The sequence below is a fragment of the Leucopleurus acutus genome (assembly GCF_964270905.1).
Source record: "Leucopleurus acutus genome assembly, chromosome: 20".
In the NCBI taxonomy this organism is placed as follows: Eukaryota; Metazoa; Chordata; class Mammalia; order Artiodactyla; family Delphinidae; genus Leucopleurus; species Leucopleurus acutus.
Window position 1 is genome coordinate 29,480,098 of NC_139162.1, and position 27,320 is coordinate 29,507,417.

The window sequence follows — 27,320 nt, forward strand, 5'->3', positions numbered from 1 at the left end:
ACAAGTTACTCCCCTTTCTGACTCCGTTTCCTAATCTGTAAAACTAGAACAGAGTAAAAGCATCTGTCTCGGGACTTTGTGAGTCTTCTGTAATGAATATACGCCAAGCATAAGAGAGGAAATGATGTGTGTTAACTTTCTATATCAGATCATTTCTCTCACATTATTTTTTAAGTCACCTACTATTCCATTATATGAATGTACTAAATTTAAGCAGGCTTCTTTATATTTAGGTTATTTCCAGGCTTTTTTTTTTTTTTTTTTTTTTTTTTTTGCTGCTACAAACAATGCTGCAGTATAATCACACAAATATATTTGCACAATTGTGTGAGTTTATGCACGGGAAAAAAATTCCTGGGAGTTAAACTACTGAGTCAAAATTTGATAGCTATTACCAAAATTACTCCAAATCAGTTTGCAACAAATATATGTTCTGCAAACAGAACATCAGAATGTCTGTTGAATTTCAAAGGCAATAACTGTAGACATTACCCAACCTTCTCATGTTTGCCAATGCAGTGAGTGAAAAGTGGTATCTTATTGTTTACATTTTCCAAATTACTAATATGTTTAACCACCTAGTCATATTTTTATTACCCATTAGTATTTCTTTAAAAAACATGAAATGTTTATGGTTTTTGCCCTTTTCTTTATATTTTTGCAGTTTGTCTTCTAATTCTTTTTTTTAGCCACACAAAATATTTTTAGGTAGTCAAATATATCAATCTTTAACATAATAGTTTCTGAGTGGTATGCCATATATGGAACAGCCTTCTTCTGCCCTTTTATTAAAACACAATTATTTGGCCTCACTTTCGGTTCTTTCATGGCTTCACATTTTATATCTAAATATTTGAGACATCTGTAATAGTTGTAAAGTGCATTAATGATTAATTTCATTTTTTCCCAAATATTTAGCCAGTTTTCTCAGCACCATTTATTGAATAAGCCAGTTTCTCCATCAATTTATTTTTTTATTATTATTTTTTAACATCTTTATTGGAGTATAATTGCTTTCTCCATCAATTTAAAATGACACTTTTATTATGTGTAAGATCCCCATATGTATTTAGCTTGAATTCTTTTAATTCACTGATCTGCCTCCCTAGCTCTGCAGCAGGATCATACTGTTTTAATTACTGCAGCTTCATAGTATGTTTTAATATACAGTAGTGTTAGTTCCTCTCAATATTTTTTATTTTCAGAATTTTCCTGGCTATCTTATAAGATTGCTTTTCTGTATGTATTTTGATACCCTTATGACAAGTTGCTCCCAAAAATCTCAGTGAATGTTTAATTAATAATCACCTCCTTGATGCATGTAATTAACTCAATGGCAGAGGTCCTTTTACAAGGTATACATATATTAAATCATCATATTGTACACTTTAAATATCACAATTTTAAAAAGTTGTACCTCAACAAAACTGGTGAAAAATAATCACCTCCTTCTTTGAAAAGTCCTTCCTGACTCATTTTCTCTTTTATTCCTCATAACAATTCTGGGAATCCCTCTTTACAGGTGAAAAGTCTGAGACTCAGAGAAGTGATGACATCTGCCCATCGTCACCCAGCTGACACAGGGGCAATGTCCTAAGACTCAAACCCAGGTTTTCTGATTCTAAATCCAATGCTCTTTCCACCACGCCCAGAGAAATATAAATGAAGGAGTAAGTTTGGAAAAGTGAGGAAAAAATAGTTATCTTTATCAAGAGCCTAAAAAAGGAATCGGCCAACTTGAACTCACCTGGAATCCAGGTGTATGTAGAGCTGTGCGATGTGTAATATCAGATGAAGCCCCTGATCCACCTACACTGTATAATTCTGACCTTCCTCGTACTAGTGCCTATGGCTGACTGTGGAGAAATAAGTAACAGAAAGTGCTACAGAACTTCTTGCTAATATTATGTGTTAAGTACAACCACACTGCTGCTTTGGGCTGCTTCCTTAAGAATGCAGAAAAAAATAATGCTGACACTTTGATCTCATGTTTTAAATCTGGCTGTGATAAATAGATAGAATTTCAGCTTAAATATACTAATGATTTTTTTTGCTATGCAAATTACATTGGTTCCTTAGCAACAGAATAAATAAGTGTTTCTCCTCTAATTCTGTGTATGTTGGTTTAGAGAAGGCACACAATAAGTTAATTAGAGAGTGGTTGGGGGTGATTTGTAAATGTCATATTAACATGCTACTTGCTTTGTAGTGCCTGAAGACTTTAAAATAAATCGACGCCATTTTCTGGCATGGTTGATTTTTTTTTTTTTTTTTTGTCTTTGGAACCTTTTCCCAACTAATATTTGGAATAAAGATTTAGAAGTGATATGCAAACCAAACATACCTTTGGTTGCAACTTCTAATTACATATGTGCTCAGTTTTGAAAAAACAGATATATAAAAATCTAATCTGAAAAATGAAGATATACGGGGCATTATTAGAATCCTAGAGTATTAGAGGTAGTCCTAATAGCCCTTTCATTTACCGAGGGGACGACTTGGGCTTAGATGGGGCAAAGGCCCAGCATCTGTGCTTGGCTGTGAGGTAATAGAAAGTATCTATTGGTCTCTGCCCCCGGATCCTGACACAGAGCTCCTGAAACCCTTGTGATTTCCTGGGTGATAGGAGTGTATTTTGTGCCAATGAAGCGACTCAGGTGGGCTCCTTGATGAGGGCTGGTCACTGGAAAGACCAAGTCACAATTAGAAGTTTAGAATTTTCAGCCACACAGCCCTCTGTCCCCATTCTCAGAGAGGGGAGGAGGGATGCAAACAGAGTTAATGATTGGTCATGCCTACGTGATGAAGCCTCCATAAAATCTCCCAAATATGGGGTTTGGAGAGTTTCTGGATTGGTGAGCATGGGGAGGTGCTAGGAGAGTGGTGAGCCTGGACAGGGCATGGAAGCTCCGTGTCCCTTCCCACATGCCTTGTTGTCCTGCACATCTCTTCCATCTGGATGCTCATCTGTATCCTTTATCATATCCTTCAGTAAACTGGTAAACATAAGTGTTTCTCTGAGTTCTGTGAGCTGCTCTATAATCGAACCCAAGGAGGGGGTCATCGGACCCTCCAATCTAAAGCCAGTTGGTCAGAAGCACAGGTGACAGACAGCCTGGGCTTGCAACTGGCATTTGAAGTGTGTGCATGGGGGACAATCATGTGGGACTGAGTCCTTAACCTGTGGGATCTAATGCTATCTTCAGGTAGGAGGGGTTCAGAAGTGAGTTAAGTTGTAGGATACCCAGCTGGTGTTGCAGAGAATCGCTTGTTGTGGAGGAAAAACATATTGGTGACCAGAAGTGTCAGAAGTGAAGTGTCTGTGTGAATGTGACATTAGTGTGAGAGTAAAGGGGACACACAGGAAACAAATACACAGTAAGAAAGAACTGGGTTTTTCCCACACAGGTGGGAAGTTGAGTTTTCCCTTTACACTGGTGAAGCTTCAACTCAAACCCAGGACTCCCTCTTCTGTCTGCCATGTCCCCTCTCATTCCAAGGCTTGCCCTTATAGTCCTTAAATAACCAGCTCTTTACTGTTTGTTGGTAAGGCTGTGTTTATATTTCCGTCTGTTTTGGACTCGATTTCTACATATGTCATATCAGTTCCCAGTGGCTTCCAGTGGGATTGAGCTCCCGTTGCCCACAGAGGTAACTTGTTTGTCCGTGCACTCCGAATTTGCTTCTTTGCCTTCTCTGTCTTGCTTCTCGACACTCGCACTCGTATTTTCTGAGACCATCTTCCAAAGAAACCACTTGTATTCAAGCCTTGCTTTTGAATTAGCTTCCAGGGGGAATCCGGTCTAAGATACTAGCTATGTGAACCTCCTTAACTTCACTTCTGCTAACTGTAGAAAGGAGATAATAATCTCCACTCGGGTAACCACTTGTGAGGGTCAATGACAAAACATATGTGAAAATACATTGTGAAATATAAAGCATTAAATGGACACAGGGATAATGTGGGATGGAAAACACAACGTGTTTTTCACCCAAGCCCTCAGTTTAGATTCCATTTCTGTAATTTTACCCAAACTTGCCAAGGACTGAGTCTTTGGGCAGAGATCCCTTCTTTTGACAGGTAAAGGAAGTGTAATTGCTAAAGTGGTACTTCCCCTCAGTCTCAGCTGAGAGCCTTGCTTTTATGCCTGTTACTGCACGAGGATTCCAGTTAGCTCTTACTCTTTAGAGATGGGGGGTTGGTGATAAAATGGTCTTCACAGTTGCATTACAGTTCTCAATATTCAGTATGTTGACAAAGATAAACAGTTAATTCTCTGTCACAGGTACTCACCTGGAAATCTGTTGGGACTGCCTCAAAAAACTTTACCCTTGGTTTCATTTCTCCACAGGGGAAAAAAGGGCATCTTGATGCATTGAATACAATCACCCTAATGAAGCCACGCTTTTAAAAATAAGAATCAAAGTCATCTATTTCCATGTAGTGGAAACCCTCATCCTTTTAAAAAAATATTTGTTTAATTGAAGTATAGTTGGTTTACAATATTGTGCTAGTTTCAGGTGTACACAAAGTGATTCAGTTATACATACATATATATTTTTCCCAATTTGCTTCCATTATAGGTCATTGCAAGATACTGAATATAGTTCCCTGTGCTATAGAGTACTCATAAAGGTGAGAGCCATGGTCCTTTCAGGGTAGGGTTGAGGTAAATGTACTCTGTATGACCATCCATGCTGTGACCCCCATCAGTCTGATTACATTAAACCCTAAAAGTCAAACCACCGCTGTTTGAATTTAAAGCTGAGACAGCAGGGCAACTTTGGTGATGTGAATACTACAGTGAAGAAGCCGCAGATACTAGAAAAACTATGTCAAGAGGAAGCACATCTCTATCTTCATGATACTGTGAAGTGTCACATAGACTTTCAGTGTTTTATAAATGTCAAATTTGACCCCAGAATTTTTACTTCTTATCATGGAACTTGGCCCCTGCTCCTTGGGGGTTAGTAGGCTGGGGAATGGGGAGATGGGGAGCTCCTTGTTAATTCTAGAAGTGGTTTTCTCCAAAAAGTGCTATCCAGGGGGTTGGAAATGCTCCTTTGGGATATGGGATGGAAATATTAAAATGATCTTACTTTCTATATTTTTTAATGACTATTTTATATATACTTAGGTTGTATATATTATATATACTTAGGCTGTATATAAAACACATGCATGTAATTTACAAACAAACACACCTATATTTGGGGTGCACCTTTAATTTTTACTACTAATAATAGACATTTCCTGGTCTAGAAGAGAGGTCCTTTTGGGAGATCACTGGCGCCTCTAAGAATCTGATGAAAAATGAGGATGCCCTCTCCCCAGAACACTGCACATGGACACAGTTCTACAGATGGTTTGAGGGAGGTTCAGAGCTCCCCAAAGTCCAACTGTGGATCCCAGGGAAAGAGTTCTTGCTTCCAAATTTCCTCATCAGGAATTATTCCAGTGTGCCTTTAGGCCACTGTAACATCTGGTCACCCAGCAGGGCCCTCAGTTCAGGAACCTGCCAGCTGGCTCTGCAGAATCTCTCTGTTCATGCTCTTGCAGACTCCCTGAGACAAAAGTAAGGGACCCAAAATAATGGGTACTCTCTTGTCACCCATCTCGACAGGACAGCCCCAGGGAGCACAACCATCCTTTCTATCCATCTCTTATTGTTCACAGTTGTGTATGTACACACACACACACACACACACACACACACACAGATTTATTATGTATTTTTCATGATTAAGCACAATCTTGCAGAAAATTTGGAGATATAAAAATGTAAAAACCAAAAAAGTGAAAATACCCATAATCTCATCTTCCAGAGAAAACCACTGTTCTCATTCTGGCATGTGATCTTTCAGTGTCTTTTTCTCTGCGTGTTTGTACTTATGAAAAGATGATTTTAACAGCTTTATTGTGGTATAATTGATACACAAAGTGACATATATTTAATCTATACAATTTGATGAGTTTGGACTGATGCATACACTGGGGAAACCATGACCACATTCAAGGTAACAGATATGTCCATCACCTCCCAAAGTTTCCTTGTGTCGCTTTTTGTGTGTGTGTGTATTTTTAAATAAATTTATTTATTTAATTTATTTATTTTTGGCTGCGTTAGGTCTTCATTGCTGCGCGGGCTTTCTCTAGTTGTGGTGAGTGATCTTCTCATCGCGGTGGCTTCTCTTGTTGCGGAGCACGGGCTCTAGGAGCGCAGGCTTCAGTAGTTGCGGCACACAGGCTCAGTGCTTGTGGCTCATGGGCTCTAGAGCACAGGCTCAGTAGTTGTGGTGCACGGACTTAGGTCCTCTGCGGCATGTGGGATCTTCCCAGACCAGGGCTTGAGCCTGTGTCCCCTGCATTGGCAGGTGGATTCTCAACCACTGCACCACCAGGGAAGCCCTGTGTGTTTGTTTTTGTTTTGCGGTAAGAAGACTTAACATGAGATCCACCCTCCTAAAAGGTTTTCAAGTGCACAATGCAGTATTGCTAACGATGGGCAGGTTTCTCTTGAACAGGAATGAGGCAGGTAAATCACACTTTAGCCAAAAATCAATAAGCAGATGCATATATACTGAGGTTCCCAGGATCTTGAACTCAAGGGCAGAAATCTGGGCTCTTTTCTTTTCAGATGCTTTTGATTTACTCTCCAACTCTCTGTAAACCTCCCTTTCCCCTTGCTTTGTCCCTCTTTTCCTTTTCTGGCCTTCCTCTCTCCTTCCTCATTTATTCACCTTTCCAGGTTGGTTTTTTGGGCATCTACCTCTGATGGGTCACTGAGCTTGGTGCAGGGAGCAAGGTGGGCAACACTGACTCCTTTCTGTCCCTCGCCCCCATCCCCTGACTCATCCCGCCATCTCGTGTTTTTCTTTTTTGTCCCGAGTCACTTTGTATCATTCCATGCCACCTGTAGACTTTCAATTTTCTCCTTATAACTTACCCCTCTAGAAACATTCACATATTCGAGTGCCTTCTCTGACAGTCAGTATTCCATAAACTGTCAGCTCCACACAAGAAGCCTCTCTCTGCTGAATTTATGGCTTCGGCAAAGCCATTTCATAAAAAATGATTAATGATAATTAACATTTTAACTTCAGGCCATTTAATGGCACCCAACAAAGGGGTCAAGTGAAACTCATGGGTGTCATATGTCAAATGTCACAGTGAAGGGATGGGGCTGAACAGGAGCTGAGAGTTAGGTGAAGAGAGAGTGGGAAGAACTGCAGACAGGGCTTCTGCCTCCTTGCCGGGGCCTGTGGCCTCCTTGCCCACCGTCAAAGGGCTACCGCCTTCACCCCACATTAGAAGTATCTCTCCTTCAGTTAGAATGTAGGTTGGAGTGTTTGGTTTTGCATAGAATGTAATAATAGCCCAGGCCCTTCTGCCGCATGCGTTCAACGCACAGCGTGTTGCACATTAAGGGAAGTCGGCTGGATGCCCAGCATTGAGGGACTTCGTTTCTTTTCTTTTTTTTTTTTTTTTGCGGCACGCGGGCCTCTCACTGTTGTGGCCTCTCCCGTTGCGGAGCACAGGCTCCGGATGCGCAGGCTCAGCGGCCATGGCTCATGGGCCCAGCTGCTCCGCGGCACGTGGGATCTTCCCGGACCGGGGCACGAACCCGCGTCCCCTTCATCGGCAGGCGGACTCTCAACTACCGCGCCACCAGGGAAGCCCGGGACTTCGTTTCTTGAACATCCCATGTTTTTTCACCCTATACCTGGGTCCTCACTCTCTGAAGTCTCTGAGCTGACATCCTCCACCCTCCATCCTTCTCCCATTCATCTGCACGTTCTCATTTCACTTCCTCCCCCCCCCCACCAATCCAGGCTCCGTCTTTGCTTCTCCCCCACGTACTACTCCCCCCTCTCTTTTATATCAAATTTTTATTGGAGTGTAGTTGATTTACAATGTTGCACTAGTTTCATGTGTACAGCAAAGTGAATCAGTTATACATATATGTACATCCACTCTTTTTTAGATTCTTTTCCCATATAGGCCATTACAGAGTGCAGAGTAGAGTTCCCTGTGCTATACAGTAAGTTCTTATTAGTTATCTGTTTTATATATAGTGGTATGTATATGTCAGTCCGAATCTCCCAATTTATCTCTACCCCCTCTTACCGCCTGGTAACCACAAGTTTGTTTTCTACATCTGTGACTCCATTTCTGCTTTGTAGATAACCCTCTCCTCTCTTCTCGCTCTTTGAAAGTTTACCCATCAGTGCTTGGGAAACCACTCCCCGAGGGTGGCCTCATCCCGCTGCTCTGCCCTCACCCCACAGATGGGACCTAAACACCAACCACTACCAACAAAAAGTTAAGCATAAAGTGAGGCCAAGGACCAATGCATTTCAGCAATGGAAGGTTGGAGTCCTCCTGGAAGGTAATGAGTTGAATGATCAAGGACTAGGCAACATGGCAGACACTAGCTACTAGACCTGAAGCCCTGGGAGGTAGGATCTTGGTGTTGAGATAATAGCTGGTAATGAACAGGAACACTCTCTTGGGTCAGTTCCCAAGAAGGAGAAAAGTGTGGTAGTGAAACAGTGCTTCTGTCCGAGGGTGATATCACACGCCCAGATCCCATCTTTGGGGTATGGCCCTTTGCCGACAGAATTAGGACCTCACAGTGGGGTGACACATGAGATACTCAGGACTACAGTCTATATCATGATCATAGCAGGGACATGTATGGCAAGCTAAGGCAGTTTGTCACTTCCCTAGGGAGCCCAACTATAGTGGAGCAAGTTATTTCAGTCATAACCAACATTTATTGAGCATGTGTGTCAGCCCCCGAGCTATACACTTAACATTTCTCAGCTGAGTTCATCCTTGCCATCACCCCACGAGCTAAGCTCAAGTTCTATCCCATTTTGCTGACGAAGAAGCTGAGGTTCAGAGAGATTAAGGCAGTAGCTCACCATCCCCAGGTACTAAGCTCCGGGGCCAGAATGTGAATCCAGCTTTCCCTGCCTCCTATACCTATGCTCTTCATCACACTGCCACGCCACCTCTTGACTGGCTGAGTGTGTCATGGTGGCCACAGGGGAAGGGCAGACATAAAGAGTGGGTAACCACACCATTTACACACCCCATTTAGTGGGGTGTGTTTAAGGAACAGGAGGAAAAAATAAAGAGCTTTCCAGTGTAATAAAAAAAAAATCCCCACTGTTAGGCCCAGTGACAGTCCCTTGATCGGCATCGTTCTGACCTTGCCTCGCGTGTCAATGTCAATAGCTGTTGTCACCAGTCAATGGGCCTCCCGTTTGGTGCTTAGAGATTCTCTTTATGCACTTAAAAGGCATCATTAGTACCAAGTGGCTATTAAAGCAGTCTTGCTGTTCAGAACGATTTTCTGAAGCAAATGCAGAGGAAACATGTTGAGGGTTGAAGTCATTAGCTGAGACCACAGGAGGACTGACCGTGGGCAATGGTGCCATTAATCTTGATAAGGGGAAGTGTGAGCAATTCATAAAATCTGCTGCATGAGGTTTCTCCCTAAATGGATACCCGAGAGAGTGACCCCATGTCTTTGTTCCAGGTAAGAGGGACATGTGTGAACTGTGACATCGACTTGGTAGAATAAGCAGGGCAGGCAGGACTGCTGGAGGTGGGGACACAACAGTGATTTCAGGCTTCACTGGAGAGGCAGGGACCGCTGGTGCAGTAGTGGGCAAAGAAGTTGCAGCTGACATTTTACATAATGTATACTATGGACCGGGCACACAATTCTAATGCTTTACATATTAACCGTTTAATCCTCACAACAGTCCAGTGAGGCAGGCACAGGCACTATTATCATTCCCATTTTACAGATGAGGAAACTGAGGTCCAGACAGGTTATGCTAATTGCTTCAGGTTGCACAGCTAGTAAATGGCAGAGCTGGGATTCAGACCCTGGTAGTCTGGTTTCAGAGGCTGTGCTCTTACTGCTTTGCTCTACAGCATGATCTTAGAGTGGAGGCACTCAGCCTCCTTCTATCTTCCCTTGGAGGACAGCAAGGGCTTTGGAGTCACACAGACTTGGATTGGAACCCCAACTCTGCCATTTTCCAGATGGGCACCTTGGAAAAAGGACTTTGTTTCTTAAGACTCAGTTTCTTTGTTTACAGAGTGTTATGAAATCATATGCAGTGTCAGGCACTCAATGGCTCTTGAATATATGTCACTGCGTTCTTCTTCCACATTGAGGTTACAGACACATTGCCAGGGCAGGACATTTTAAAAATATATATTTATTTGGCAGCACTGGGCCTTAATTCCGGCATGTGGGATCTTAGTTGTGGCGTGCGGGATCTACTTCCCCAACCAGGGATTGATCCCGGGCCCCCTGCATTGGGAGCACAGAGTTTTAACCACTGGACCACTAGGGAAGTCCCCAGGGCAGGACATTGATGGGGGGATATGATGGGCAGCTAGATGCCTGCCCCAGCCAGCACCTCTGTGGCTAGGGGCTGGCCTGGACCATTGGCGAGAGAATCAGCACCCTTTTCTTGGTCACCTACTTCCTAACTGACCTTGTCCATCTTGAGTTCTGGGTTAGGGTCTGTTATGAACTAAATGATTATGGCCCTCCAGAAGTCCTATGTTGAAGCCCTAATCCCCAATGGGACTGTATTGGAAGACAGCGCCCATGTGGAGGTGATAAAAGTCAAATGAGGTCATAAAGGTAGGACCCTGATCCAATAGGGTTGGTGCCCTTATAAGAAGAGGAAGAAACACCAGAGCTCTCTCTCTCCACCATGTGAGGACACCATGAGAAGACTGCCATCTGTGAGCCAAGAAGAAAGCTCTCACTAGGAACCAAACTGGCTGGCACCTTGATCTTAGACTTTCCAGCCTCTAGAACTGTGAGAGCATAAACGTCTGTTGTTTAAGCCACCCAGTCTGTGGTATTTTGCTACGGCAGCCCTAGCTGACTAAGACAGAACCTCAAGTCCACACGTTGAATGGGAGAGTAATAAAGTCTGGAACTGCATTCAGAACTGGGCCTTCAGCTATGATCTCAATTTGGGTAAAGATGGCTACAAACTCTATGCTATGCCTCCCATTAAATGGTAGAGTTGAATTCCTCTCCTGTCTCTGAACAAGCTTAGTGACTTGCTTAACCAATGGAATACAGTGGAAGTGACATCCTGGGACTTCTGAGGATGGGTCATGAGAAACCTTGTGACTTCCACCCAGGCCTCTTGGAACACTTGCTCTCGAAACCTGGCTGCCATGATGTAAGGAAACTCAAGCAGCCCATGGCAAGGATGGAAACTTCTGCAGGGGTGGAACCCCACATCCTCCTTGGAAGTGGATCCTCCACCTCAAGATACCTCTTCTAATACCTCACGGACCAGAAACAAATCATTCCCACTGAACCCTGCCCAGATTGCAGATCTGTGAGCAAAATTAATGACTGTTGCTGTTTTGAGCCATTAAGTTTGAGGGTGATTTTTCCCTCTGCAATACATAACTGGAACACCAAGAAACACTTCCAAAGGGCTCTTACCCAGCTCAGGGCCACCTCTGAGCTGTCCTGGGGATGACTTGGCTCATGTGCCTAGGGTCTTCCACTCTGTGTACAGGCAGCTGGCATATGAGATGGGCAAGGCTCAAGGAGGTCTCCCTGGCTTGACACTGGCCTTCGATGTCCAGGATGACATCCATCTTTGGGCTCCTTTGTGAATGATGTGATAAACTGTAACTATCATATCTCATTTTACCCTGGGGAAAATGTGAAGTCCATAGACTCCAGGGAAAAACCACAGGCTTCTAGACTTTGTCTGCCAAGCCCCATCCCTTACTCTAACACCCTTCTAGAAAATAGTGGGGCTGGAAGGAGAAACAGCCTAGTTGTAGTTCACTGGTTCTCAACCTTGGCTGTACATTGGAATCACTTAGAAGCTTCAAAAATACTGCTGGGGCCCACCCCTAGAGATTGGATTTAATTGGTCTGAGGTACAGCTTGGAGGTTGGTATGGAAAATCAAAACAAAGGCAAACACCTCCCTGGCTGATCTGATGCACCACCAGGGTTGAGAACAAATACTCTAGACTCATCATTATCCTTGTGGACATTACTGTTCTAAGGCAGGTTGTCTAAGACTTTAAATAAAGCCAAGTTGGAATTTGGAGACAGACCCAGGCAATGAGGGAAGACCTCAGTCTCTGATGATCTCTTCAATAATAATCACCCTTTACATTCATACAGACTAACTCACCAAACAGTCGAATGTGTACAAGCCGTGATGTGAGCTGGTCATGGCATTAAATAACGCTGAATCTCAGAGTGACACAAATGGTTCCCTCTTCAACTTTCTTTCAATCCTCTTATTCACAAAGGAGAAGCCTCCGTTGGTGCTAGTTTGTCTTTAACATCTCTCCAACTCTTGGCAAAAATTAGGGGTGTTGCTTTGCCACTGACCACCATTCAAGTAACACTGATCTAAATCTTCGTCTCCACGGCAGCTAGAGCAATTATGAAAGAGCTACATGGTTTAACATGATCCCACCTACCAGGAGATAGTTGAATCTCTGAGGCATTTGGTGACTTGCCCAAGGACTCAGGTCACTATTTCTCCACCCTCTCCCACTTAGTGTTTAATGAAAATCATGCCAACGGAGAGGGTCCTCCACCATATAACTGGGAGACAGCTGTTGGACTCCATTCTTACCCTGATCTCAGAGGAAGGACCAAGCAAGTTCCACTGAGAGGACGAGGGGAAGAGGAGGCATAGAGGGTAGGACAAAGAAGAAGGAATCATGGAGAAGAGTAAGACTTGTTGGTTCAGGAAATTGATTTCAGATTTTTTTGGTTCAAAAAAGAGAAAACTTTCTATTGCAGCCAAGGCTGCAACAGGAGACAGTGAGAGACCCATTCCCTCCATCACTTTTTTTTTTTTTTTTTGCTTAGGATACAGTCTTCCCTTCCTGGTGTTGGCTTTCCCCAAATATGTAGTGATTCTGGACTGCATGCTTGTGTTTGGGCACAGACTTCTCTTACATGCTGAAGTGCAGGGGACTCCAAAGATGCTTCCAAACCTGGAATCCTAGTTAGTCTTCAGACTGCTTGGACAGGCAAGTTCGTCTCCTGGGTCACCTCCTCCCCCTCCAATAACAACAAATCTTTGAGCTTCAGGATGGGGCGTGGGGAGCCGAACCAGATGAGGCGATTGCATGCCAATCCAGATTAAATCCTGGAGGAACTGTTGGCGCCTGTTACCGGGATGTGATTTATTCTTGGCCGACAGCAGGCATCCTAAGGTCTCAGGATGAGTTTAGGGTCTGACCACTTGAGGGTCAGCCACTGCTACTCAGATTAGAGGCCCATGAGGCCTCCTAGGGTGCTTGTCACACAAGCAGATCTTCCAGGCAACCTCCCAGTGGGATTCTTTAGTCACGGGCTGACTTTGATGGTGGAGATCCATGGGCTACATTTTGCCAAACACTGACCAGGGGTGTCTCAGACAGCCATGTCCCGGGAAAATGTGGGCAGTGGGATGGGGGGGGATGCTCTCAGCCAGGATATGGGGGCAGGTCCAGGAGGCACCAGAAGTCCTTTTCCACTGGATATTCCTGAGAAGGAAGAAGGGCAACCTGGAGTTCCAGAGGCATGAGACAATAGACTCATAGACAGAGTATCAAAGACATAGGCTCTTATTCATAATGGAATAAAAGAATTTTAAAATAAGAGAATGCATTAACAGTAGGGCTTAGTGGTTTAGAACCAGTCCTACTTGGGGTTTGACTTCTTTACTTGCTAACTGGATAACTGACGTCAAGTTATCTTACCTCTCTGAGCTTCTGTCTCCTCATTCGGTAGATGGACACACTAGTAAGTACAATATAATGGTCCCTGGGACCCTTGCGACGTATAAATGAGTCCGTGCATTGAAAGGACATGGAATTGAGTCTGGCACGTGGTAAGGGCTCCAGAAGCTCTTATCATCATTACCAGGGTCATAGGATGTTTGAGCCAAAAGTGATCATAGAGATCATCTAGTGAGTCCAATGCCAATGTCGTGACTCCTGGCAGGAAAGGAATCGATAAAGGAAGAAGACACGTGTTGTGGCTCCCTTGCCTTAGCTTCTTCTCTCTACCCAGTCCCCTCATGGTTCTCCCCAGCTGAGGGAAGGAGCATGTGAGCCATCAAGGGAGTTTGGAGGGCCAGTCCTACAGTCTCTCCAAACCTGAGAAAGTCACCTTGCCTCCTTGACTGCCACTCACTCTGCAGGGCTCACAGGCCAGCTGTCTGCGGGCCCCAGCAGGCTCAGCTGAGGACGGCAGGGTGCATCCTCCCTCCCCTTGCTCTGGTGTTTAATCAAAACAGTATTCAAAATATGATTCTGGGAGATTAGATTGGGAGATTTGCAGGAGGCTCTCAGTGGGGGCAGAGATGGTGGGAACAGATTGCCGCTGGGGGCCGGAGGCTGGGATAATCACAGGCTCAGACTCGCCATTCTCAGGCCTTCACCTGTGCTCCTGGAGCCCACCATCAGCTCCGGAGTGAACACTGAGAACCAGGATGGAGAACTAGATCATCTCTGTACCTGACAGCTGGGGAAACTAAGAGAGGGGAAGGGGGCTGTCCACGGCCACATAGCAAGGGAGTAATGGGATTGAGGTGGTCAAGCCGTTTCCTGGGATTTGAAGCTACTCTTTTTGGCCCTTCTGACATGCCTCTGCCTCCAGCTAACCAGGCCCAAGGTCTTTGGAACAACCCTGGGCCGCAGGCTCCTGCTCGGGGTTGTGGTGGGGGAGAGGCTGGACCTCCTAGACAAGAGAGAGAGACCACCTCTAGAGGTCCTGCTTGATAGCTGGGCCTCCTTTCGCAAGGCTCAGTGTCCTATAAAGGCTGAATGGCTGGAGGCAGGGTGCAGGTAAACCCTCCGCCCACTACCATCCTCCACTCTCTGCATCCTAGGCCCACATGACGTTGGGCTTAGGTGGGTCCCTTCTCTCTGGCCTTCACTTTCCCATCTGGAAATCTGACTCGATGTGATGCTAAGGGCCCCTCTCCTCTCCACTAAATGGTTAGCGGGAGCCCCGCTCCCAACTGGAGGCCCGAGGAACAAGCTTCTGCAGCCTCAGCAGCCTCCCGAGGGGGTTTACCTGGCCCCCTAGGAGGGGCTGGGGTCGAGAGCGCCTTGAAAGAAACCTCTAGCTAATGCGCTTTATTACAAGCGTTAATCCCACAAAGCCGACTGGAAATAATGTTTATCTTTTCGCAGTTTAATTTCCCGGACCCTAAGCCGCAGGTCAGTGAGGGCGACTGGAGTGTCCCTGGGGAGGCTGGGGGTAGGAGCAGCTGTTGCCCAGAAGCAAAACGAAAGCAGAGAGGTGGTTTCCCAACAGGAAGCTAGGGAGAGGGGCAGGAGCTAAAAGGGGCCTTGAACCCTCAATGGAGAGCTGGGTCCCTCTTCACCACCTTGAGCCAGTCCCTGCCCTCCCATCTGGCCTCAGTTTCCTCATCTGAGGAAGGGGTTTGTGCTTTTGTAATTCATTATCTCTGACTATTCTATAGAAAAGAAGGCAGGGTGGGGTGGGGGGAGGTGGCCTGTTCCCTTCGGTTTTTTTTTAACCCCCTCTTTTCCTCTCTGCAGCCTTCAAGGTTCTTAAAATCTCCTCCCAAGGATGCGGATCCTTCCCGTCCCAGACTTCAGCGGCCCGTCAGCTGGCAGGGCGCTGGTCTGGAAGGCTGTCACTCAGCCACCTCCGGCCGGGCTGGAGCCCAGCAGTGGAGACACAGCTTCCCGAGGATCCAGCCCCTAGGCGCACACCCCAGCTGCCCTCCCTCCCGCCTCCCCGTCCGCATCAGCTGCCCGGACCTCCCCACTAGGGCGCTGTCCCGGGCTCGCCTCCGTCTCTCCCCGTGTGCAGCGGCGAACGCACTCGCTGGCTAAAGCCGAAGCCACTGCGTCGAGGACACGAACTCAGGGCTGGCAGCGGCATCCTTAAATGTCTCATCTCCGCCCCCGCACTCCCCAGCCCTACTCCAGACGCTGCTAGCCAGGGGGGCAAAGCCCCCTTCCTCGCCCGTCAGCTCCCATTGGTTGGCCTGTACCGGAAGTGTTTGCTGGCACTAGATTAAATGGAAAGAATGCCCCCTCTCGCCTCTCCTCGACCCGGCAAGCTGTCACACTTGGCCGCCGGGGCAGAGGGGAGGAGCGCGGGGGTCCCAGCGGTGCGCCCAGGGACGGACAAGAGGATCCCCATCGCCCCTCCTCCCAGCAAACTTAAAGCCCAAGTACGAACCCGGAAAGAAATGCAGCTTCCACACAAATATCCTGACGGCTGCACGCCGCCTCTTCCCCGCCCCCAGTGGCCGCCCCCATCCCCAACTCCCAGGAATCGGCCGGGCGTCTGCCGGGCTCTGCGTGTTGGCTGGGGCCGCAGTTCGGTGGGCTAAGCCGCAGGCGCCGTGGCCTTGACCATTCCCTTGTCAGTTTCTCTCCCAGCTCTGAAAGGGACTGAAATCTGCATCCTGTCCCCAGAACCACATTTCATCCTCCCCTCCACCCCGACCTTATCAGGCTCCCCTGGCGCAAAGAGGCCACACAGCTTGGGTTCGGTTGGATTATTTTTAAGCACACAAGGAGTGGGGAGGAGGAGAAGACCCACGTGGTCCTTAGGGGCCAAGTCAGCCTTGAAGTTACAAAGTGAGGGTGATGGGAGTGAGCAGGAGCGGGAGTGGCTTCAGACCCTGAATCCAGAGGGGAGGGAGACTTGGATACTGAGTCCGTGCACGGTGCAGAGTCGCCAAGCCTTCCCCCTTGACCTTCCCCAAGGTGCCCTGCCGCCTCCTCCGTGGGATCTGACAAAATGCACGTCTGCCAGCCACTCCCAGCTCTGCGTGCGAGGAGGGCCGGTAGGAGGGTTTCTGTGTGTCTGTCTCTTAGGCAAAGTGAGAGCCCCAGACCCTGGGGAGGTCTCTCAGCTTCTTAGTGTGGAGGTGAGTTCCAAAAAGTAGGGCTTATTTCCAAGATTCTTCTGCAAATCGCAGCCATTGCGCTAACCTGCTGAGAGAGGAAAGGTTGATTAAAACCGGAGGGCCACTTGGTGGTGATTCCTAGGAAATCTGAGGTCAGTGGTGTCTTATCCAAAGGGAATCAAAGGTCTAGGGGCAATTTGCTTGCCAGAGGTAGCATTTGGACCCCGTTATGTGTAAATTCAAATAACAGTGTAACCCAATTTTCTAAGCCAGTAGCTAATCCTGAGAGAAATTACTTCAAAGAGCAGAATCTGACAGTAATTGCTGGAGGCTGCCAAATGCTTCGGGAACGTCCCTTTGTGGGGTGAGATTCCCTTCCACCAAACACAGCCAGAGAACCAGCCAGGGGCAGGAGACACTGACTGGCAGTCCTGCCCTGCTTGGGGGTGAGCTTTTGGTGTGGGGCGCGGGGCTTTCCAGGGACAGCACGCACCTGAGCGACGCCCATAGGGATTTAGTGGGCGGCACAGAGGGCTGCAAGCTGAACTTAAGCACTGGCCTTGAACCGACTGTAGGTATCTGGCCCTTCCCCTCAGACTTCCGGGAAAGCCCTGGTACCTGCCTAGCCCTGGCAAAGTCTTGGCACCGGAACAGCAGGAGCCAGCTGGCTTCCTCTGAAGGGCAAGCAGGGGACAAGGGTGGCTGTGCTGGAGAGGGTCATGGTGGTGCCCACCTGGCACACTGGCTGAACGTTGGAGAGATATTAGCTGTCCATCTCTTCAATGACTTTCTAAGGGTTTTCTAGGCAAGTTACTGTCTCATTCTGAGCTGAGTACTATTATTTGGTTTTAAGATTTGGTAACTAGAACTTTTATCTCTAAGCTTCTGTTTCAAGGAGTGCTGTGAGACAATCTTGCGCTAGGTCTGAACCTGGGCATGCTGGAGAGGCAGAAAGAGTGTGCAGCGGCTGGGCACCCGGGGGGAGGGGTGGATGGATGGATGTGTCGGGGGAAGGTGTCTTTTGGACAGACACTCCCAGCGCCGTTGGGGGCCCACTACCTTCTGCTCCTGACTGGTACTGGCACTGCACTGCCGGCGCCCTCCGCCGCGGGCATGGCGTACAGTCCAGAGGCAGGCCCTGTTGGGCAAACGAGGGGTTTCCAAAGGCTTTGGCTACTCGGGAAGACTCTTCGCACGCGGAGTCTCTGGGGACTGCGGGTCGCGCGCCGGGGCCTGGAGGCTGTCCAGGAATCAGACGGCACTCAGGACTTCGTGGCCTGGACAGGTTTGGGGGTGCACCTTCAACGCCGCTGGCTGCTGCAGTGTGCGCCAGAGACCAGATGCGCGGTTTCTCGCTGTGCGGGTAGTGCATGGTCAAAGTGGGGCCTCCTGGCTCGACCCGCAGGAAGTCGGTTTCTCCCGACCTGGGGGTCTCAGTGAACGAGAAGCGGGGCGCCGCCAGACTGCACTCCTTGCGCTCCGGCCGGCCCTCTCGAGTTGTGGCACACTGTGCCGCCGGCAGCGACTGAGTGTCTTGATGGAGCTCAGCCAGCCTGTCCGTAGCTGTGGCCACTGCCTCCTCTTCATCCGCCTCCTCTTCCTCTTCTTCCTCCAGGTCTTCCAGGTCACTCAGCCCCCGAGCCTCCTGGCTAGCTGAAACGTCTGTGGGAAATCAGGAGCGAGTGAGAAAAGCCCCTGGCCCCAAGGGAAATCCTCGGGAGTGCCCATCCCTGAGAAGCTTTTAGCAAACGCGCTCTGCACTCAGGGCATTCTCGGTGTAATTCACCAGGATGGCCACACCGCCTCCTACATTTGCCCCTGGGCTGCCGGCTGCGCAGCAGGAAAAGAATTCCCGCCCCTAGACCTGCCCCCACCCTTTGGAAGACTCCTCCCCTCCGATACCCCAAGGAAATGTCCACTTTTCGCTGCCTAAGACCTGGATCTCAGTTCCTCAGCCTTAAAAAAGCAAGGGAAAGTTTTTACCCAATTCCAACACCCACAGGTGGCTGGTGTGTATTACTTAATTGAGAAAACATTTACTGAGTACCAACTATACTCCAGACATCATTTAGGCATTTAGGTATTAGGAACTTAGAGAATACAGCAGTGGATAAGACACTTTCTAGGGGAGTTGACATCCCTGAGGGGCTAAGTATGGCACATAAAGTAGGCTGACGTGATAGAGAATAACTTGGGAAGCTAGTTGGCGTGGGTGGCCAGGGAAGGCTTTTCGGAGGCACTTTCAAGTCGAGAAGAAGCCGGCTCTGTAGGGAATTCCAGGCAGAGGGAACCACACAGGCAAAGGCCCTGAGGCATGCAGGGGTTGCACATGCAAGGGTAAGCAAGGGGGTGCCTTCCTAAAAGCTACCCCACGGGGTGGTTGTGAAAAGCCAATTAAACTGCTTGATGGCTGGAAACCCACGCAGGTTGGGGCAGTGAACATTCGGTACCTTTGGTGTCACCATTTAGGCAGCCCAGCAATTCCTCTGCTCCACCCTCCTCCTTCCTCTCCTCCCCGCCTTTGTTCTTGGGCGCCCAAGTCATCTTGTTCTCCTTCTTGAGGCGCCGGCGCGCGTTGGCGAACCAGGTGGACACCTGGGTGAGGGTCATCTTGGTGATGATGGCCAGCATGATCTTCTCGCCCTTGGTGGGGTAGGGGTTCTTGCGGTGCTCGTTGAGCCAGGCCTTGAGTGTGCTAGTGGTCTCCCGGGTGGCGTTCTTTCTGCGCCCAGCGCCACCCAACTCCACCGATCCGTACCTGGGGGAGAACTTGACTCACAGTTCTGGGGTGAGGAACCTGGGGCTGCAGTCAGGAGACTGTTTACGTCCTGGAAGTGAGGTTCTGCTCCCCATCCTAGCACACAGCCCCCCATGCTCTGTGGATTGGTCCTACCTTGGCCAGGAAGGGGGGAAAGGACTTGAGATGACAGCCACCAATGCCCCATGCCTTACCGGTCATACTGGTACTGCCCCAGGCTCTGCTCGTAGGGATAATAGGCTGCTGGTTGCGCCAGGCCGGGTGTAAAGTTCCCTGCAGCCTCCTTAAATTCATACTGTGGATTCTGGTGGGGGAGGAAGGAAGAATTCAGAACTACATCTGGGGAGGAAGAGGGGTGGGGAGTTGCTGAGGGTGTGAACTCTGGAGTCAAGTCTGGTTCCAATTGCAGTACCACCACTCGCATTGGCTGTGTGATCTTGGGCACAGTTGTTTAACCCCTCTATGCCTCAGTTTCCCCTTGGTAAAATGGGATAACAAGAATGCCTAGAGGTTATTGAAGAAGAATGCTTGACAGAGTTCCTGGTGCAGAATAAGCAATAGTCTAATATTAGCTGTTAAGATTACTGTTACTACTTGTCCCCCCAGCCCCTCCCCCCTCCCACCAGCTGGGGAACTTTCTTTACTCCCCTTCCAGAGCTATTCCCTGACCCTTTCTCGGTTATTCGGGCCCCTCTGCACCTCAGTTTCCTCATGTGTACCCTGAGCCTAGTGATGACTTGCCTACCTCACGCAATGAATAGAGGTACAGGACGGACTCCTGTAAACTGTAAAGATTTTTTTTTTCTTTATATACAGTCCTAACCTTTTCCTTTCCTCGGAGTTGTGAGTCCTTCCTCGATGGAGACATCACACTGGATTTCGCCCCTGCCGCTCCTGCCCCCAGGAGGGTAGGTTTTGACGCACAGACCCAGGCTCCACCCCAGCTACTCACCAGCGCCCCGTACAGCGTGGGCGGCTCCGGGCTGTAGGGCAGGTAGCCTGCGTAGCTCTGGGCGGCTGCAGCGGCCGAGTAGGGAGCTCCATAGATGCCCAAGGCCGCGCCCAGCTCGGGCCTCGCACTGCCCAGCAGCCGACTGTCGTAGGGTGCGAAGCAGAGCGCGGCCGCCGGGGTGGAGCCTGAGGCCACATCTGGGACCGAGCGCGGGGCGGATTCGCAGCAAGTGGCGTTGGAACTTGCAGACACCAGAAACTACGGGGGCGAGAGAGGGGGCACCGGAGGTCAGAGACCGGCGCCTCGGGCTGGCGGGAGCCAGCGGCGGAACTGCCAGATCGTTCCTTCATTCAATATAAGCTAAATGCCACCTTGTGCTGTGTTGAGCGTTCTGCTGAGGACTGGGACAGGAATCGTCCGTAGACGCAATTTACCCAAACTGCCTTTATAAATACCCCTAAACCTTTGCTAAACTCCAGAGTTCCAGGGGCTCCGGGTCATGGGAAGGTTCTAAAACCCAAATCACAGAAGCCAACCTCGGCCAGTTCCCTCGCGAGCCCTCCCTCCCCGGAGTCACAGGATCCTACAAAGGCCGAAGTTGAAGGTAGTCTTAGAGACCACGTCTCACTCCTGCTCCCATTTTATAGATGGGGAGTGAGGGCTAGAGAGAGTCGGAGGCTTATCCTAGATCACAAAGCGGGGCAGAGGTCAAGTGGGACTAGTCCTCTGGCACTCTGCGGAGAAACTGAACAGGGGAGGGCTCTCCAGAATTTCCCCGGGAAACCCTGTCACTGTACAGTACCCACCCAGGTCTGGAAAAATCGAAGGAACCAGAAGCAGAGCGCTTGGACCTGCCCATGGAAAGGGGAGAAAAAGAACAGAGGACAACAAACGAACAAGCCCAGAAAAACAGTGAGATGGACAGGGCTCTGGACTGGAAGTCTGAGACTCTCCTGGCCACCTCGGATATCTGTACGATAAGGAGGCCTCTCTGTAAGATTCCCGAGATCCCACCCACCTCACGGAGCTCGTGGCCAGAGTGCCCAAGTTTCGGGTCCCACGATTTTCCAGCTTACGCTGGGGGAGTTGAACGTTCTCAGCCAGGGATTGGGGCTGCCAGAGGGGTCGGTGGTGCATTACCCAGGTGCCCGCTCTCTGACTTCCCCGGGGACTCGTGTGAGAGGGGGGCGTTTACGAGCGGGCTCCTGCGCTAGGCGCTCCCTCCTTCCAGCCCGCCCCCATCCCCCAAGGGGGCGGCTCTTACCTGGGAAGCGCTGCCATAAGGGTGTCCAAAGTGCGGGAAGGACATGGTGGCTGTCCGTGACCCACCTCCCTCTTCTCTTGCGAGTTCCCGCCTCTGCCTCGCGGTTCTGCGCCTCCAGCCGTCCGCGGCCTCGGTTCCTTACACGGTTGCCGGTGCCCAGCGCCGGGTCCTCCGCCCGCTTGGCGCGACTGGAGGCAGAGCCGAAGGCAGCCCGGCTGCCGAGCCCTGCGCTCCAGAAGGCTCCCCTCCGGCCCGCGTGGTCCGGAAGACAGAAGGGCCCATGGATGGGCAGGGGAAGGGAGAGGATGCGGGTTCCCAAAAGCGCGCGGTGGCGAGGCAAGGTGAGGCGCGGCGCGGGGCCGTGCAGCTCCCGAGGTGCCCCAGTCCAAGGTGGCCAGAGGCTCAATGTGACGTCACGGTAATCCCGGGCTGCCAGGCGGGCCCCCGAGCCCTGGGGCCCCGGGCCACCAAGCCTGCCAAACGCAGCCAGCCCGTGCGCGCGCGCGCACTCACCACACTCACACTTGTTCCGGGAGGTTTGTGCAGCTGGTGAGGAAAGTCAAAGACCCTGACCCTCTCTGCCTGGCGCAGGATCCTACCGTTTTCGCCTTAAACTCACGCGCGCGCGCACGTACAATCTCACCAAATTACCCGGGAGAAGTAGCAGAAACGCCTCCCACTGTGCCGCGCAGGCCCCGGGCGCAGCGCGCTTACCTCCTCCTCTGCGGCCCGGAGGAGGAGAGAAGCACCGGGCAGCGAGGGAGGAGAGAATACAAAAGAAGAGACAGGAGAAACTACAGGAGAAAAGTGGGGGAGAAAGGCTAGAGGGAGAAGGAGGAGGGGAGAGGAGAGAGATGAGGAGTCTAACTGAATAGAGGCGCGCGGGGGAGGGGAGGAAACAGGGGTGGGCGAAGGCTGGGCGGAGGTTGAAAGCTGGCAGGTGGAGGAGAGCAGAAGCTCGGGGGAGAAGCCTCCAGCCCGGCCCCCCCATCCCGCCCCTCCGCTGCAGGAAAGTTTGTTCGCGCCACAGGCCCCGAGCTCGTTGGGGCAGCGCGGGGCAGCGTCAGTGGATCCCACTGTTCCGGCCGTCTTTGTCCTCGGGGACCTGGCTCCCCGCCCCAGTCTCCCTAGGACTCTAGCTCGATGCAGGCTCTCCATGCACGGGGCTTTGCCAGGGCCTTGACCCCGGGGCTTCTCCGCGGCTTTCAGGCCCTCCAATAGGCCGAATAGCGCCTCCTCGAGGTCAAGGTTCAGATCCCCCCTTCGGACTCCGCCAGGAAAGGCGCCAAGTCTGACCCCTGGCATCTGCAGGCCACGGGCTGAGACTCCTGGGCGTCTCCTCCGAAGCCGAGACTTGGCTGCCTCGTGCGCACGGCGAACTGTGTCCACGGGGGAGCGGGGAGCCGCAGGAAGGCGCTGGGGCCGAGCTGCAGCCGCCGCGCTCCGCTGGGGGTGGCGCTGGCGAGCCGCGGTTCAGCCCGCGGGGAGGGCGGCCCACTCCCTGCGCTCCGCTGGGACGCCTGGCTGGGCCTAGAGGTCTGACCACCCCCTCCATCCCAGGGGCTCTCAAAAGGGCACCGATGGGCGGACAAGCTCGTTGGTGCCTGGGAGGGGGCCGTGTCCTCCAGGCCTGGCTCCCGGGCAAGCGGCCGCCAGTTTGCAAGCACCGTAGATCCTGCACTCCCAAAGGCTCAATCCCCAGGCCTGGAGCCTCCCCGCTGAGGGCCTCTAACCTGCGACGTCTGGGGGCGTAAAGGGGCTGCCGGCCTGGTGGTGGTGGTGGGTGGCGTTTCGGGGGATGCTACCGGGATCGAATGCCTCGCCTTTCATTCACGGGGTCACCGCGCTTTACAGTTTACAAAAACGTTCCCCCAGGCCCTCTCTGCACCTCCGCGGAGGAATCGGGGCGGCGGGGTTGGCTCAAGGGCCCGGCTTTATTTTCTAGTTGAAACGCAAGAACGTGTGGCGCAGAGGTTAGGAACAACCCGTATCTCTGCCCTGGGTTCTGGCGAGGCAAGGAGGAAGCCCAGGGGACGGACAAGGTTTGGGGCCCTGGCCCGGAATCCCTGGCCGCGAGCTTTCCTTCCGCACCTTTCAGAGGAGACGGGTAGGCCCGGAAGCCAGCGACGTCTTTAGAAGGACATCGGCTTCTTTTTTCTTTACATATTCTGCAGAACGCGCACCGAGCTTGGATAAGCGCAAACCGAAGACTCCTCCGCCTAAGAGATTATTAACATGAGGACAAGCTCCATTCTAAATACGAACAAACCCAGCGAGGTTTCCTGGCTGCTGCTACAGTGTCGTTACCTTGGAGAAACCTTGCGTTCAACCCGGGAAACTCCTAGTTAGAAAAAGAATTATAGTTATCGCCGGATTGATTTAGTGATAAAAATTCACCGTAATAGATAAGATCCCTCGATTTTTCAAAATGCACTTTGGAGCCATCTACACGTTTGCAGCTTGGATACATCTAAGCTATTTTTTAAACGTAAGAATTGGAGAGAATTCATTAAATTAGTCCCTTGGGGAAGGTTACTGCTAATTAATTAATTGCAAACATTTCCAGAGGGAAGGTATGTCAATTGTAAAGTAATAAAATTAGGTAGTTGAAATACTTACTCAGCAGCTTTGATTGCCCATTCGTTCCTAAGCAGATTTTTTTTTTATGACAGAAAAATGGGGAGGGTGGTGAAGAAAAAGCATTAGTTCTGTCCCCTGGCAACCTGATTGCAAAGGAGAAACTACCATATGGAATTTATTGATTTTCATCTGATTTATAAGACCTCTGCGGTATCAATGCTGTGTGCAGGGCCTCCAGGCCTACCTCTTGTCTTTGCTCTCCAGGATTCGAGAAAAGCAACAAGATTTTTCAAAAGAGAAAGAAAAGAGGAGGAAGAACAGTGGTGAAGTGAATTGGGAGGTGAGACTCTGAAGATGTTTCAGCATGTTTTCTTCATCTGCAGAAAAGAAAACAAACAAAAGAGCAGGTTTTCTGTTAAGGCATCTTTCTATTGTGTCCAAAGTTGCTTTAAGGTATCAGGATGTCTTGGGGAGGAAGGCTGCAATTTCCAGGCATGGGAGACCTTGATTTAACATTTCTTTCCTGGGGAGAGGCTGCACCCAAAGCAAACCTACCTGGTGCCGCTGACGTTCGATTGTCACCGCCTTAAAAAGGGATCTATGTTCCCTAAAAAGGGGTCCTATGAAGTGTGCCTTTTCCCATTATTTTGGGGCCCTCATTACAAAACCAAACCATCAGGTTCAACCAGTATCAACCTCTGACTGGCAGAAACCTCAGGTGAAAAGAAGTCTTTCCTGGAAAGTGCTTCAGGGAAGCTGCCGTGGAATTTGCTCTTGTCCTCCTGACTGTCGACAGACACACTCACCTCTGCAGCCAAAGTGCTCTGAGCTTCTCCACCGTGCTGGCTTTTCATTGCTTTATTCAGCACCGTCTAATTTAGTTTTGGGAAAAATGCCCAATTGTCTATGTGTACGCATTGAATTTTACTGAAGCCAGTAAATAAGCCTCTGAAATACAGACCCTCCCAGTTACATTTAAGGGAGTCATTCCACCTAAAATGTTTTACACAGATGATACAGATTCTTTTGTTGTATTATGCCACATGCCCTGATAGTTCCTCTAGCTGCTCATTAAAACAAAGTCAACAGTCAAAGGCCTATTTGGAGGAGGGAGAGCGCTAATCCACATCGTTATTTGAAGTTCACGTTGCTTTGCTTGAAATGCACTGAAGGTCCTGAGCAGGCAGAGTAAAGGATGTGTCTTGACAGTAAACCAGAGTGCAGGTACCATACACGCAAAAAATCACATTGCACTATTTTGAGTTAAACAGCCATGATTTCCTAATGATTTAGAAAGACAGCACATTTTACAGGGAGGGGATGATAACTCCAAAATGCCTCAAATCAACTTCAAATGCCTCAAGTCATAGATGGAATGCTTAAGTATATGGATAAAATAACACCGATGAAAATGTGCTAAATTATATTTTTTAAGTATGAGATTTTTAGTGACTGTTTTTGAACTGGGAAGAATGAAATTTCCTCAAATCTATGCATGAATGAACAAGTGCATCTGGACAGAAGCATCTATAATTTATACTGATCAGTCACCGCAGGTCTCCCCGAGTAAAAGCGAAATGAACACTAATTGTTTTGACGGAAGTAGTGTGCGTGGCATCTGATTGTGAAACACAGCGAGCCCCTTGCCTGAATACATATTGTCAGCAGCAACTCTGGCATCAGGAGGGGAAAATAAAAAGGCAATAATTCCCAGATGAGGGTGTTGATGTTGCTTGTCAGGAAGGTGGCAAAGAGAAAGAAAGAATGAACTTCCGGATAAAGTAAAAAACGAGACAATGCAGCCATCCTGGTGCGTCAGTGAGCCAGGTACAAACCTGAGCTTAGAGTTAAAAATCATAGCTCTTGCTATGTGGTATTCTTTTGCATTTGTAGCATGCTTGGGGGCTATCTTAAACACCCCTGCTTTATCTTACTTAAGGTTCATGATAAGGAAACTGGAGAGGTGGGAAGCAAATCTAAGATTACATAACCCAAGAGATGAGAGAGGAGGAACCAGAGTTCAGACCTCCCCATTTTGGGTCTTTCCACAAGACCTTATTTCAAACATACATAAAGCCAGATACAGCTGGAGATGTCGTGCCCTGGGATATCACCGTGTAATTTAGCAGAGAAAATATCTAAAGAGATGCTGCAGTAAGCACACGAGTTCAGGGTCTCTACTGTATGCTTTTATATCAGCTTGTATTATGAAAGAGCTTCTGTAATACTTTGGGAGTTTTAGAAATTTGATGATGGTCATTAATTAAAATAGAAAACAGCAAACAGACCCAGCTGTGATGGATAAGAATATTTTTAAAAAGCTAAAAAAACACAAAACCAGCCACAACAAAAAACCTCTGAAAAATTCAGCCAAGATTATGTCTATATATCTATGACAGTTTATAAAACAATTAATGGAATTTGGTTAGTGACTATTTTCAGAAAGATATACATATATATGACTGTATATATATAGTCACTAACCAAATTATATATAGTTATATATATATTTATGTACATATTTTTAATCTTTGTTTTTGCATCAGTAGACTGGGGGAGGGGAGTGGTGCATTAACTTCTCACTTACAAAGCAGGTTTTATGTATAGAAATTCTTGATTATTTTTATCTTCTGGATGGTGATATCTTTCTAATGATAAGCTCAAGGCATCTCAAGGTATTAAAATTGAAAGTTAATGACAGATGTATGGATTTGAAGGCCAGGGAACAGCTTTTGAAGCCAAAGTCTTTGGGAAACAAAAATGCATGTAAAAAATAAAGACCTGAAAGAAGCCACACAAAAGGACTTGCTAGGATAAGATGCCACGTCTTTTTTCCCCTGT

At 48.9% G+C, this 27,320-nt stretch overlaps 1 protein-coding gene across 1 annotated transcript in view; it reads right to left on the bottom strand.

Annotated features, from left to right (window-relative positions):
* IRX6 (iroquois homeobox 6) overlaps positions 1-21,944 on the bottom strand; it is a gene marked incomplete at both ends in the record, with an annotated part of 124,623 nt that extends 102,679 nt beyond the window's left edge. Inside the window, 5 exons of the mRNA XM_082862989.1 lie at positions 17,985-18,587; positions 19,376-19,683; positions 19,878-19,987; positions 20,636-20,893; positions 21,900-21,944. Coding sequence (XP_082719115.1) covers positions 17,985-18,587; positions 19,376-19,683; positions 19,878-19,987; positions 20,636-20,893; positions 21,900-21,944 — 1,324 coding nt within the window. The remainder of the gene's footprint in view (positions 1-17,984; positions 18,588-19,375; positions 19,684-19,877; positions 19,988-20,635; positions 20,894-21,899) is intronic.
* Positions 21,945-27,320: the final 5,376 nt, after the last annotated feature.